Source organism: Denticeps clupeoides, chromosome 3 (genome assembly GCF_900700375.1).
Source record: "Denticeps clupeoides chromosome 3, fDenClu1.1, whole genome shotgun sequence".
NCBI lineage: Eukaryota > Metazoa > Chordata > Actinopteri > Clupeiformes > Denticipitidae > Denticeps > Denticeps clupeoides.
Window position 1 is genome coordinate 29,003,898 of NC_041709.1, and position 12,893 is coordinate 29,016,790.

Sequence of the window (12,893 nt, forward strand, 5' to 3'; positions counted from 1 at the left end):
ATATGTGCATTTTTTGTTTGTTTGTTTGTTTGTTTGTTTGTTTTGAGTAGCTGCTCAGTACATCCTAGGCCACATCCCTTGAATTCTGCACCATTTGGCCGGTTTAATCAAACAATATTTTATCACATTTGCCGTAATCAGATGTAATATGTATTACATCTGACATAGATATCAAGCTTGCATTTCAGTTTTGCAAAAAACAGTCACAATGTATGGATCATAATTTGGGTATTAAGTATTATCATAGGCTTTTCGTCCAATAGTGAATGGTGCAATTTCAGAATGTCAGTTTTATTATGCTCCTTGAAATGCCACACCAATTATGTTGTTTGTTTGTTTTTTTTGTTAATGATGAGCCTCCACACTTCCTGAGCAGATCTTCTTCAAATTTGGTCAAAGGCCATCTGATTCTCAGATTCAGTTCAGACTTGCTGCATAGACCTTAAATTAGATGACACCTAGATGAAAAAAGCAGAAAAAATAAGCATCTTGCAGAATTAATAAGAATAATAAAAACAAATATTTGCTTTCCCTCGTTGCTTTTAATTTTGCCCTACTGCCTTTGCGTTTGTTTTAGGATTCATGTATACAGGAATTGTCTGCTAAGCCTGGGCTCAAAGGCCAATCCTGAAGCCAGTTGACTAAGAGCTTGACCCTTCATGATTAAGAAAAAAAACACATAAGCGTGAGCTGGTAAAAAAAAAACAGTATATCTTTTCCTTTAACATTGAGTGTTTTTGTACTCATTCATTTATTATAGATGCATTCATTTTCATGGCACTCCTATGACTCCATATGCTGCATCTCCACCTCCATCAAAACAAATGTAGTTATTTTTAGAGACTGTGGCGTGGTGCAGTCTAAATGTGCTGTTTATTGTCATGACTCAGCCACCATTATTTTAAATGACTTATTTTCCCACTTCAGCGCATGTTTTCAAAAATGACAGGACAGGCTGTAACACCCATTCACGCAGTGAAGGGTGTCAGAATTTCCATAATATTCATAATACCAAGAGTTATCACTAAAATTAACAATTCATGTGCAGAGGTTAATGAGTTTCCTGGTCAAAAGTCCTTTCAATCACTGCAAATAAAGGATTTTATTAACAGAGTGAAATTTTTTACACTACACTATTACACTATAGGACAAAAAAAGAAGAAAAAAAAGAGAATAAATCTAATGCTTTTAAATGTTTAGCAAGAACTGCACTGTTCATTCCAGATGAACAGATATTGGAGGATCTTAATGATGCAATTTTACTGCATGAAGTGCTGTGGGCTGCACTTAAAGCAGGATGTTTGAAGGCTGTTTGTCCCTGCCGCAAGAGCATCTCTCCTGCTAAACTGTTGCCAAGGAAACAGCTCTCATTTCCGCAGTGTGAGACATTCACCTTAAAGTCTGTTCCAGTGCAGGCTCTGATGTCATCAGGGGATAGCCCCTCCCACACCTCAATTAGAGTTAGACCGGCGCTCTTATCAACATCAAACACGGCCTGAAACAGATATGAGTAAGACATGCAGTTACTACTGCGGTCCCCTCACCAAAGCCATGCTGCCAAAAAGACACATCTGCTGATCTGCGGCTTAACTGGACTCTATAAGGTGCAACAGGAAGGACCAGACAATCACAGGAAAAGTCCACAAAACTTTCAATAACAAACTTTCTGAGATCTTCTGGTCTTTAGCAGCAACCAGTTTGAAATGGATGCTAATAAATAATAGACATTTTTGGATACTACAGCCTCCACCAGCGCTCATGCTAGTTGACCAGACCCCTTATCTCACATGCTCCCTTAGGTCATATTTCATTGAGCTCCAGTTAACATTCTGGCATGCACCTTACCTTTTCGGTAATGATTCGATCCACACACTGCTTCCCGGTCAGCGGCAGGGTGCACTTGTCCAGGATTTTATGTTTCCCTCCCTGAAAGTGAGAAAGGGAGTTATATATAGAGGGTGTCCCTGAAATGCAGCTCTGGTTTCAGTGTAGTGGAGAAACCTTGGCAGAGTGCTCCATGGTGACAACGACTTTAGTTCCAGAGCTGGACACAAGATCCATGGCCCCGCCCATTCCCTTCACCATCTTTCCCTGGAAAACGCAAGGCAATATGACAATTATACACACACACTATCGCACACAGACATGCAGACAGGAGTGCTTACATACATTAAAAACAAATTAATACCGGGATCATCCAGTTGGCCAGGTCTCCATATTTAGACACCTGCATGGCCCCCAGCATGGTCAAGTCGATATGCCCACTGAGAGAGAGCGATGGAGAACACTAACTTCAGAACACGTTGACCCCGCTATCACTCTCAACTTGTGTCAGTTTCATCATAGTTTTTAATAAACAGCCATGGCAACTAAGAATTTGTCATTGAAAGTTTGACCTCCATAGTAAAATGAAGGTGAGGCTAAAATATAACAATACCCCCTGATCATGGCAAAGGACTCATCGCTGGAGAAATAAGCAGCGCCGGGCATCACAGTAACTGTTTCTTTACCTGTTGACACACAGTGATTCCGAGCTGCTGGTCAGTTGGCTGCAGTGCAATTTTGAATATGAAACATTATGCCTGCCTACACCTGCATGTCATTATGTTATGCAATTATGTATAAGACTTAATGCAATGCAAGACATAATGCAATTATGTATAAGACATAATAAGACTCCTTACCAGCATTGATAAGGTCTGGGTCTACCTCACTCTCCATTGGATAAGGGCCCTAGGGAAAAAAAGATGAGTGAATATGCTTTTTTGTGAGTGTGTGAGTGTGTGTACATCTCACCAGTCCCAGGAGACCATTTTCACTCTGCAGATGAACTGTGATGTCAGGGCTGATGAAGTTGCTGGCCATCATAGGAATCCCAATACCCAGGTTTGCTTAATCATAAGCCATGAAGGTCAACAGAATTATGGGATTTGTAGGAAAATCTCACCAGTTGCACTTCTCTTTTTCGCTGACATAACAATTTATTTGTCTACTGATTATTTAGTGTTGGAAGGATACCATACATCCCATCTGCAAACTCCAGAGCTGCCCGTCGGATGATCCTCTCTCGCATCACATCAGACTCTTTCTGAGATTTGGGTTTTTCCTGCTGCTTGGCGTGGACTATCCGTTTCTGCATTGGCGTGCAAATATTTGTGCAAATCTTTCAACATAAAAGATAACCTCAGAAATAATAACAGGCTCATGCAGAAGCTCTCACCTCTATCCTCTTTTCATAGCTCTTTCCATACACAATCCGGTCTACATAAATACTGGGGACGTGGACGTCCTCGGCTGCAAATGTTCCTACGTCCACCACCTCCTCAACCTGTTTAGGATGCAGGGTTCATCAGATTCACTGGATCCACTGAATCACACCCAGTCCCAGATGCATCACCTCTCACCTCAACTATTGCAACTTTGGCAGCTTTGCACATGGGTTGGTTGAAGTTCCGTGTCGTTTTTCTGGAAGTCCAAAACAAATGAATTAGTCCATATCCTGATTGGGTGCAGCACCAATCTCCAGCCATGGGCAGGTGTGGCTGAATAGGTACATGGCTGGAGCCTGGTTACAAGGACTTGTTGGGCAGCAGAACAATGCAGCGACATTTTATGTGGACCGTGCAACCCATGTGTATGGTTGATCTCAGTTCTGGCAATCGCCACACGCCTGCGGGTTTGTTTATGTTCTCACCTTTTGTGTCCCCTGTTTTTGGCCCTCGTGCTTGTTTGAGTTGTGTTTAATAAATCATTGTTACCAGTATGTCCCGCCTCTGCACTTCATTCCCCCTGTTACATTTATGGCATTTATCAGACGCCCTTATCCAGAGGACTAAGACTTTGTGGTTTTCCTTTTCATAGGCGAGTGTGTTACCACTAGGCTACTACCACCCTTAATCCCCTTTTTGGTCTGTGGACTCAAGGTGTGTGGATGAATACTGGCATCTCCTGGATACACCCCTGCACTGAGTGTGAACCATTCTAATCCACTGCCACTGAAGCACGATGGCCCCACCCTACACACCTGAAAACAAGGTTCCCAGCTCGGTCACACTTCCAGGCTTTGATCAGGGCGTAGTCTCCAGTGATGGCTTTTTCCATAACGTAGTGTCTGCCATTGAACTCTCTCACCTGTCACAGACAGGAACAGGACCCTCATAATTCATAACATAATTGATGGCATCACGCCACAGTCTCAAAAAACTACATTCCGAAACCAGTCATGGTCGCATTTTGAGGAAAAAAAAAACATCTGCTAACATTATGAAAAAAATTTAATTGCTTCCAGACCATCAACACTGTACAGATCTAATCATTTTCATACTGCTAGTTAACAAATCTTTTCTCCATAAGGTCTTAAATATTAACATATTGAAAGGTTTTTCCTGTTTTTCAAGGATGCGTGATGCCGAGGAGAGATGCACTTTGAAGCCTCAACTCTACAGTTGCTCTACAACTATAGACAAGAGCAGCTGAGAATGGTTCTCTTGGTAACAGTACGTTTTTAGCTTCCAGTTTAGCAAATAGAAAATAGCAAAAGCGACACAGAAGCCCACAGTGTAAGGTCTGTGTAGAACCTACACTCATGCCCACTGCTCACCAAGGGTGATGGTTAAATGCAGAGGACACTTTTGTTGTGTCACCGTGTGCTGTGCTTGCTGTGTGTCACAATGGCAAAAACAATCACTTTCATTTTCAAACCAGGCATGCCACTAAATACTGGAGCACCATGGGGCTAACAGACAACTGCACTCCAACTGGTTCTGGTTCTGAGGTCAGAGGTCAGCAACCTGAATCCCAACACTACCAAAACTGGGAGGTGTCCCTCAATAAAGAAAAAACTATGCTACTAGAGGTGTATCCATCTTTCTTCACCTTTTTGCCTCTGCTCATAATAAGCTAATAATAATTGCAACAGTCCCTGGACGCCCTGATATCCAGGTTCCAGGAAATATGAATATGCATGTTTACTCCAATAATTGCTAACAGGCTGTTGGATTCATGTCTCTGTTTACGTCCTTTCCCTTCTCACAGCATGTTGACATCCTGGCACACACACACACACACTGTGAAAAGGGAGAGAAACAAATCCCTATCCATTCTGACATAAACAACCCACAAAAAACAAGTATCCTTCTTTGTAAGGTCTGAATGCAAGGCCTACCTCCTCACCCCGCCCACTTAGAGGTTTCTTTCATACGTCCATTAAATGTGATAATTATCTAAATCTTATAATATTCTACTTGACAAATGAGATCAGGTCTTTTGCCCTGGAGCTGGGACGTTTGATAACTTCCACACTGCAGACATAAGCAATGCAATCTAGCAGGACAGGAACACCAGGACAGACTAAACATCAGAATGAGAACAGACTATCTGCATATCTGGAATTCCCCAAATTCACTGTATTGTACACCTGCAATACAGTGGAAAAAAAATCCATTACCTCCATTTACTGAGAGCGCGAGAGACATTATATCACCCTTGTTACCAATAGAACACTGAAGGAGCATTGCAGGATATCTGCTTCATTTCACCAAAATCAAGAAAAGCAGCCAAAAGCTCTTGGCCATAACTTCTCAAACTGTGCCCAAGTGCAAGTGAGTCTCTCTTTTGTGGGAAAATCTAACCACCACTGAGCTGTGTAATCATCGGTTCATCTCTAATCTCCACTTTTCATTTGCCTCAGCCGGCTTTAGCCACATGACACCCAGCAATCCTTCCAGCTTTCTACATGTAAGGAAGAGAGCAAAAGTGAAACAAGTTATGGGAGGGATAATAATGGCTGCCGAGCTGTGCATGTCCATTCGTTTGTCATTTAGTGCTGTGCAGGCAATGAATGTTGCTTATGTCCCAACCTCTTTCCTCTCGCTGGCTATGGCCACGCTGCCGTCCTTGTTGTACTTGATGGGCGAGCCACCCTCCTGGATGAGGGTGCCATAGCCTGTGGCGGTGAAGAAGGCCGGGATGCCTGCGCCCCCTGCCCGCAGCCTCTCCGCCAGGGTGCCCTGTGTGCAAATATCAGTCACACTAGCTCAGGTCAGGGTGTCATTTTAAAAGGCGCATTACAGCATCTTGCTTGACATTTGATTTCTCAAGAAATTAAAAGGCAAATAAAAGAATGTGTAAAGTGAAAGACCAGTAGTCTTGACCTCATATTGTGATTGGCTGAGATAGTCATTCCAAACTTGTAGAGGGCACAAAAGTACCATGTGATGATAGTCAGTATAATGAATAGACTAATTTTGAGTAGCTTATTAAATTTTTTTTTAATAAAAAGCATTGGGTCGACTAGCAACATTATACGGCCTCTTTGTGGATCCATGTATATGATGCCTAGGCAGTCCTGGGCTAGCCAGGTGCTGCACATCACCTGCACACAAGGGTTCTTATCAATGTGGTGGATTAGAACCCTTTAGAAGTTGGTTTCTCCCTCCTTAACCCCTTGTCCTGCACGGTTGTTCATACTGTGTTTTCCTGGGTGCTACAGTGTTTTCTGTTGTTTGGCCATCACACCTTTATTTTTTATTAAAATAGAGATTAAACGTCTTTTTTTGTGTGTCTGATCAAATAAAGCTGCCCTGTTCGTGACTGTTCACTGTCGGGTCATTGTTACATGTTATTGCATTAAACATCACTTTTTTTCTGAAACATTGAGCGTTTGCACCTCTCCATAAAATTCTATGGATATGCAGTGGCAATTTCATATCACCACTTTTTTTGTGAGTATTTCATATTTAATTACACGTCAATGTCCTTGGAATATTTTTTTGAGAAATTCAATCAGATTCATTGTTTTGTTTATGAGCTGAATAGTCCCTCTAAGACTATTCCCTCTAATACCTGTTCTACCAAAAAACAATGCACTGCCATAACAAGAACACTTACAGTTCCAGCCTTATGCATCTGATTTTTGCACATTCCTGCACATTTTGCACAAGTTTGTCTTGTCTTGTGTGTCCTGTTTGTAATACCCAACCTAACCCCTTACAATCATCCTACACGATGTTGTCATATATTATGTCCAGTTCATTGTACAGAAAAGTTTTACTTTTGTCCTTCAGAGATAACCTGTACAGTTTAAGCTTTAGTTAGTATAGTCGAATGTGTATATACGTATATATATATATTTTTTTCTTTTATAATAGCACTATGGGGGGGGGGGTGTCTGTGTGAAACATTATTTCAATACACAGTATACTGTGTATACTGTTGTACTGACAATAATCCAATCTTGAATCTTGAAAAAAATGTAAAAAATATATATTTACAAGTTTTGTTGCTTGTGCATGTGTATGTGTCTGAATGTGTCAGTCTTTGTGTCCCTGCACACTGCCTGAAGAAAGATGAATATGAAGTGCAACACATTTCTGATGCTATAGAAAGAAAAGCACAGTGGAGTTGTTTTGTGTGTTTTGAAAGAGTTTTTTTCCCCACAGGAGAAGATAGCCATTGAGAACGAGGTCTTCTTGAAAGACTCGAGAAACGTCTATTACTGTTTTGTGAGCGTACACTGCATGTAAGTGAATTATGTGGAGGTGTAAAAAAAGACCCAGCACACCATGGCAGAAAATGCTGTGTTAGATGTGTGTATGAGTGCACCTGAGGGGTCAACTCAACCTCCAGCTCTCCAGCAAGGTACTGCCGCTCAAACTCCATGTTCTCCCCCACGTAGGATGAGATCATTCGCTTGATCTGCTTTGTCCTCAGAAGAAGTCCAAGACCAAACTTATCTACCCTGAACAGACACACACACACAGATTTTCTATAATCAGAGTTCACAAGAAAGATGGCACAATCTGATTACCATGCCATTCTGAAGTGACAGTGGCACTTGGTACACTTAGCACTTGTGTCCTTGGTACAAATAATGTCCTATGTGTCATTAACATCGCTATCTAGCTATCGAATCTATTATATGTCTATTCATTCTAAACTAAGCTAACTAACTAGGGGGTAAGTAGCCTAGTAGCCTCGCAGATGAGCCAGAAGACCACAAAGACCAAACTTGAAAGTTCAAACCCCACTTACTACCACCGTGTCCCTGACCAAGACACTTAACCCTTCAGTGCCTCCAGGGGGACTGTCCCTGTAACTACTGATTGTAAGTCGTTCTGAATAAGGGCATCTGGCAAATGCCATAAATGCAAAACATAAATCTTTCTAAACACATAGTAATATGACTCTGATGGTGCATGTTGTCACTATGACCAGTAAAGCAAAGTAACTGTGTGTAATGTAGTAGTATGGCCGCTGTCGTAGACCAGCCCACCGCCTCACCCAGCATTATTGCTGACTGCTGTGAGGCCTTTCACCCCAGTCTTCAGCAGGCTGCTGATCAGATTTTCTGGAATCCCACACAATCCAAACCCTGCAGCCAGCGACACAAACACAGCAAGTCCGGCGGGAGCTGAATCTCAGGAAAGACACTTCAGAGCAGGAAGTTCAAATCATGGGCAGGAAATGCCTTATCAGTGGGGGAAGGATTACCAATTTGCCGTCTATTCACATGAACTGTATACAACACAATATTTTTCTAGATTCTGTAAAATTGAAAAAGACTTTTTCTTGTATTTTTACTACAGATCGCATAAAAAAAATCTTATGCAACATCATCATGATAGACAGGATTGCTTTTTGTAGCCAACCTCCAACCAGTAATGTAGAGCCGTCTTGAATGTCGTGGACAGCCTTTATGGGGTCACTGTAGAAGTGTGCACGCCTGGTGCAGGGAGCAGAACAGCCACATATCTGCATGGGAAAAGGCACAGGTTATGCCTATCATGGCCTCGGTTAAACGGAGGAAAGAAGGGGAGAAATACAAAATAAAAATTCATTTGTGTCATGATCCGGTCCGGAAGGTGTTGTGTAATATTTCCTGATCGTGTTCACCTGTGTCTGATCTAATAAAGCTGCCCTGTTTGTGTCTGTTCACCGTCGGGTCAGTGTTACATGTCACCCCAGTACTGTTCGTCAAGTATTAAAACCCGGTTTTGTGACGTCGTGTGTATGTGTCCTGGTATGTGTCCTGGCAGTGCTCGCCTAGCGGTTAAGGAAGCGAATCTCGATCCGCCAAGGTGCCACTGAGGTGTCACTGAGCAAAACACCTTCCCCACACACTGCTCCCCGGGAGACTCTCATGGCTGCCCACTGCTCACCAAGGGTGATGGTCAAAAGCAGAGGACACATTTCACTGTGTGCACCGTGTGCTGCTGTGTATCACAATGACAATCACTTCACTAATTCTTCATGTCCAGTCATCATTCCAGATCACCTGCCTTGTCATGCCAAATGAGCATGACAATTTGTAATTATTATTTAACTGTCATTAATGAGCAACCATCCCCACCTACTTCATTCAGCGGTGGTTTTGCTCTGTTCACTGTACCCAAACTCATCTTTTGATAAAAAATACTGTTCACACATCACTATGCAAGCAAGGTCTAGCAGTGACACTGTGCTCAGGAAAATGTCGAGTCCTGATAAAGAAAATCAGACGAGTATGTAGTACGTATGATTACCATTCCTCAGTTTAAAAAAAGATTCAAAACACTGATGCTGGCCTACAAAGCCAAACATGGGGTAGCACCATCCTTCCTCACAGCCCTTATTACACCTCGCACTGCACCTCGTATTCTCCGAGCCTCCAGTATTGCTCGCCTGGACCCTCTACTGCTGAAGGTACTAGGAAGACAATCATCTAGACTCTTCTCTGTCTTGGCCCCTCGGTGATGGAATGAACTTCCCCTCGAGGTCAGAACAGCACAGTTGCTGAGTATTTTCAAACGGCAGCTTAAGACCTTTCACTTTAGAGAATACTTAGAATAACTTGTAATTGTCTTATCGTCTGACTTATGCAAGAAAAAGCTACAACAGAGTGAATAAAATTATTGTATTCATGGTTTGAGTTGTAGTGAACCATTTTCATTTACATTTACAGCATTTATCAGACGCCCTTATCCAGAGCAACTTACGATCAGTAGTTACAGGGACAGTCCCTAATGGAGACACTCAAGGTTAAGTGTCTTTCTCCGGGACACAATGGTAGTAAGTAGGATTTGAGCCTGGGTCTTCTGGTTCATGGGCGAGTGTGTTACCCACTAGGCTACTACCACCCAGAACTGAATACTTCACATACCCTCTTCACAGGGTCTCCAATCCCAATCAACTCTATTCTCTTTTGTTGTCCCTGGCTGGTGGAACAACTTGCCCTGCTCCATTCGACTAGCCGAGACTACTACCACCTTTAAGAAGCAGTTGAAAACCCACTTGTTTAAAAAGTATTTCAGATGAGTCTAACACTAACACACACACATGCACACACACTGCACAAAAAAAAATGTCTAGCACTTAACAATTCCCTAGCATGTTCTTTCCTGACAAGTTAGGCCTTATCAGGGCTCTTAGTTTTGCAACTCAAAATCTATAGAGTCCGAATGAGAATTGCTGGTGTCTTCCTCTTGTAAGTCGCTTTGGATAAAAGCGTCTGCAAAATAAAGTAAAGTAAAGTAAAGTAAAGTAAAGTAAAGTAAAGTGATTTACAACCCATCACCACTCAGCATGTTTAGCATTTGCCAAGATTGACGCTATGTGCTCTTCATAGATAAAAGCAGGTTGCAGGTTCACACTGAGCACATGTGACAGACGTGACAGAGCCTGGAGACGCCATGGAGAACGTTCTGCTGTCTGCAACATCCTCCAGCATGACTGGTTTTGCAGTGGGTCAGTAATGGTGTTGGGGTGGCATTTCTTTGGTTGGCCCTCACAGCCCGCTGTGTGCTTGCCAGAGGGAGCCTGGCTGCCATTAGATATTGAGATGAGATCCTCTAAACCCCTTGTGAGACCATATGCTGGTGCGGTTGTCCCTGGATTCCTCCTAATGCAAGATAAGGCTAGACCTCTTTTGGCTGGATTGTGTCAGCAGTTCCTGCAAGACAATGGTATTGATACTATGGACTGGCCCGCCCGTTAGCCAGTCCTGAATCCAGTTGAACACATCTGGGACATCATGTGTCGCTCCATTCACCAACGCCACGTTGCACCACAGACTGTCCTGGAGTTGGCAGATGCTTTAGTCCAGATCTGGGAGGAGATCCCAGATCCAGGATGTCTTATTTTTGTGTTCCCTTTATTTTTTAGCAGTGTATATATAAGTGATCAGAGATTGTAAGACCAGCAATCTTGTTTGTGTTTGCGCTCTAACTTGAGCCGACGGTCTTGGTGCAATCAAGCTGATGCAGAAATTCTTGAGTATGAGAATTTTTCCTAGAAAAGAACAATTGCTAAGTGCTGCATGCCCGAGGCATCTGCGGTTTCAGCTTTTGGCACGTACATTAAAGCGCTTCTCCTTCAGAATCCTGAAGAGCATGAACGGTGCATCAGGCCTGCAGCGAGTCAACAGATCTGTGCAAACAGCCAGCGGAGGGCAATGACACGAGTTCAAACTCCAGTGGGGCAGCTGGGGCCACCAAATGGGTGACTTTTACACACATGCATTTATAACTCTAAAGATGATAAAATTTAATGGTGGTGGTTTCTGCTGGAGTACAAATAATGAAGCTGATGCAAATTTCTGGGGGATAAACGGGTGACACAAAATCAGAAAAACTAATCTGACAATATTGTTAAGATGCCAGTGCAAATTTTGAGTTGCATTTAGATTTAAATCATATGCATATCATATTACTTACCTTGCCAGATTGCAGTAGTGGGATTTCATTTAGAATGAACCCTCGGTAAACACTCCTTGATAACACTCTCTGCAGAACCATTTTTTCCCAGAATTTTAAGAATTGCACTTTCTGAAGATTGAAATTTTAAGCAAGATCAGCGCAAACATTCCTCAGACTGACAGCCAACAAGCGATGGGGAGGGAGGATGCTCCAAAAAGCCAACGATTGGCCAAAATGAGTCAACGTTTAACATTTGACAGTGGGCCAATCGCTCTCCAGGACTCAGAGATCATCTGAAACGGCATGAAGAGCTGAGGTTTTAAATGGCTCACACTTGCTTTTAATACTACACTGTAAAAAGTGAACACTGGACTTAAAAAGCTGTCTAATTTGTAAATTTAATGTGTTTTTTCTCTTAACAGCAGTTAAGAATATTAGTTTTGTCATTTAAACTCTAATTTATAAATAATTTATGTCTAATTTATGCTTATGAGTAAATAGTTTTTAAATAGTTTTTACTTTATTATAATGCTACTGACAGCAGGTTTGTTTGGTTTATTCACATCACGTCTATGCTGAAATATTAGGTGTGGCAGATTACTTCGATTTTTTTTTCAGTGCAATAATCGAAAGTGAAGTGATTGTCACTTGTGATACACAGCAGCGCAGCACACAGTGCACACAGTGAAATTTGTCCTCTGCATTTAACCCATCACCCTGAGTGAGCAGTGGGCAGCCATGACAAGCGCCCGGGGAGCAGTGTGTGGGGACGGTGCTTTGCTCAGTGGCACCTCAGTGGCACCTTGGCGGATCGGGAATCGAACCGGCAACCTTCTGATTACGGGGCCGCTTCCTTTACCGCTAGGCCACCACTGCCCCACTAATCACACTAATTAGCCAACACAACCTTTTATTTTTGGCCTAGATTGACTTGCACCGTGAAGAAGCTGCTCTTCAATGGGGACAGTGGAGTAAAGAAGGGACTCTCAGCCTGCGTGTGTGTGTCTGTGTGTGTGTGTGTGTGTGTGCACATGCTGGTCCCCTTTCTGACGTGGGGTGGGGGTGTCAGCACAGCTCACGTGCAGCGACTCCTTGTAACAGGACGCCTGGACGGATACACGAGCGGCCTAATAACACACATTTTCCTCGATGTATCTATAAGCGTGTTTTTTTCCCTACACACACACACACACACACACACACCCACTCACACAGAGAGGG

General features: G+C 42.7%; 1 protein-coding gene across 1 annotated transcript; it reads right to left on the reverse strand.

The window, feature by feature from the left end:
- Positions 1 to 324: 324 nt before the first annotated feature.
- Positions 325 to 7,731, reverse strand: LOC114785258 (succinyl-CoA:3-ketoacid coenzyme A transferase 1, mitochondrial-like). Its single transcript, XM_028971232.1, has 14 exons — positions 7,603 to 7,731; positions 5,859 to 6,008; positions 4,025 to 4,131; positions 3,405 to 3,465; positions 3,221 to 3,328; positions 3,019 to 3,133; positions 2,797 to 2,891; positions 2,685 to 2,733; positions 2,438 to 2,510; positions 2,189 to 2,264; positions 2,002 to 2,091; positions 1,846 to 1,926; positions 1,394 to 1,495; positions 325 to 458 (listed from the first exon to the last, which is right to left on the reverse strand). The coding sequence occupies exons 1-14, from the start codon at positions 7,684 to 7,686 to the stop codon at positions 423 to 425; spliced, it is 1,227 nt and encodes a 408-aa protein (XP_028827065.1). The 5' UTR covers positions 7,687 to 7,731; the 3' UTR covers positions 325 to 422.
- Between the last annotated feature and the right edge of the window lie 5,162 nt (positions 7,732 to 12,893).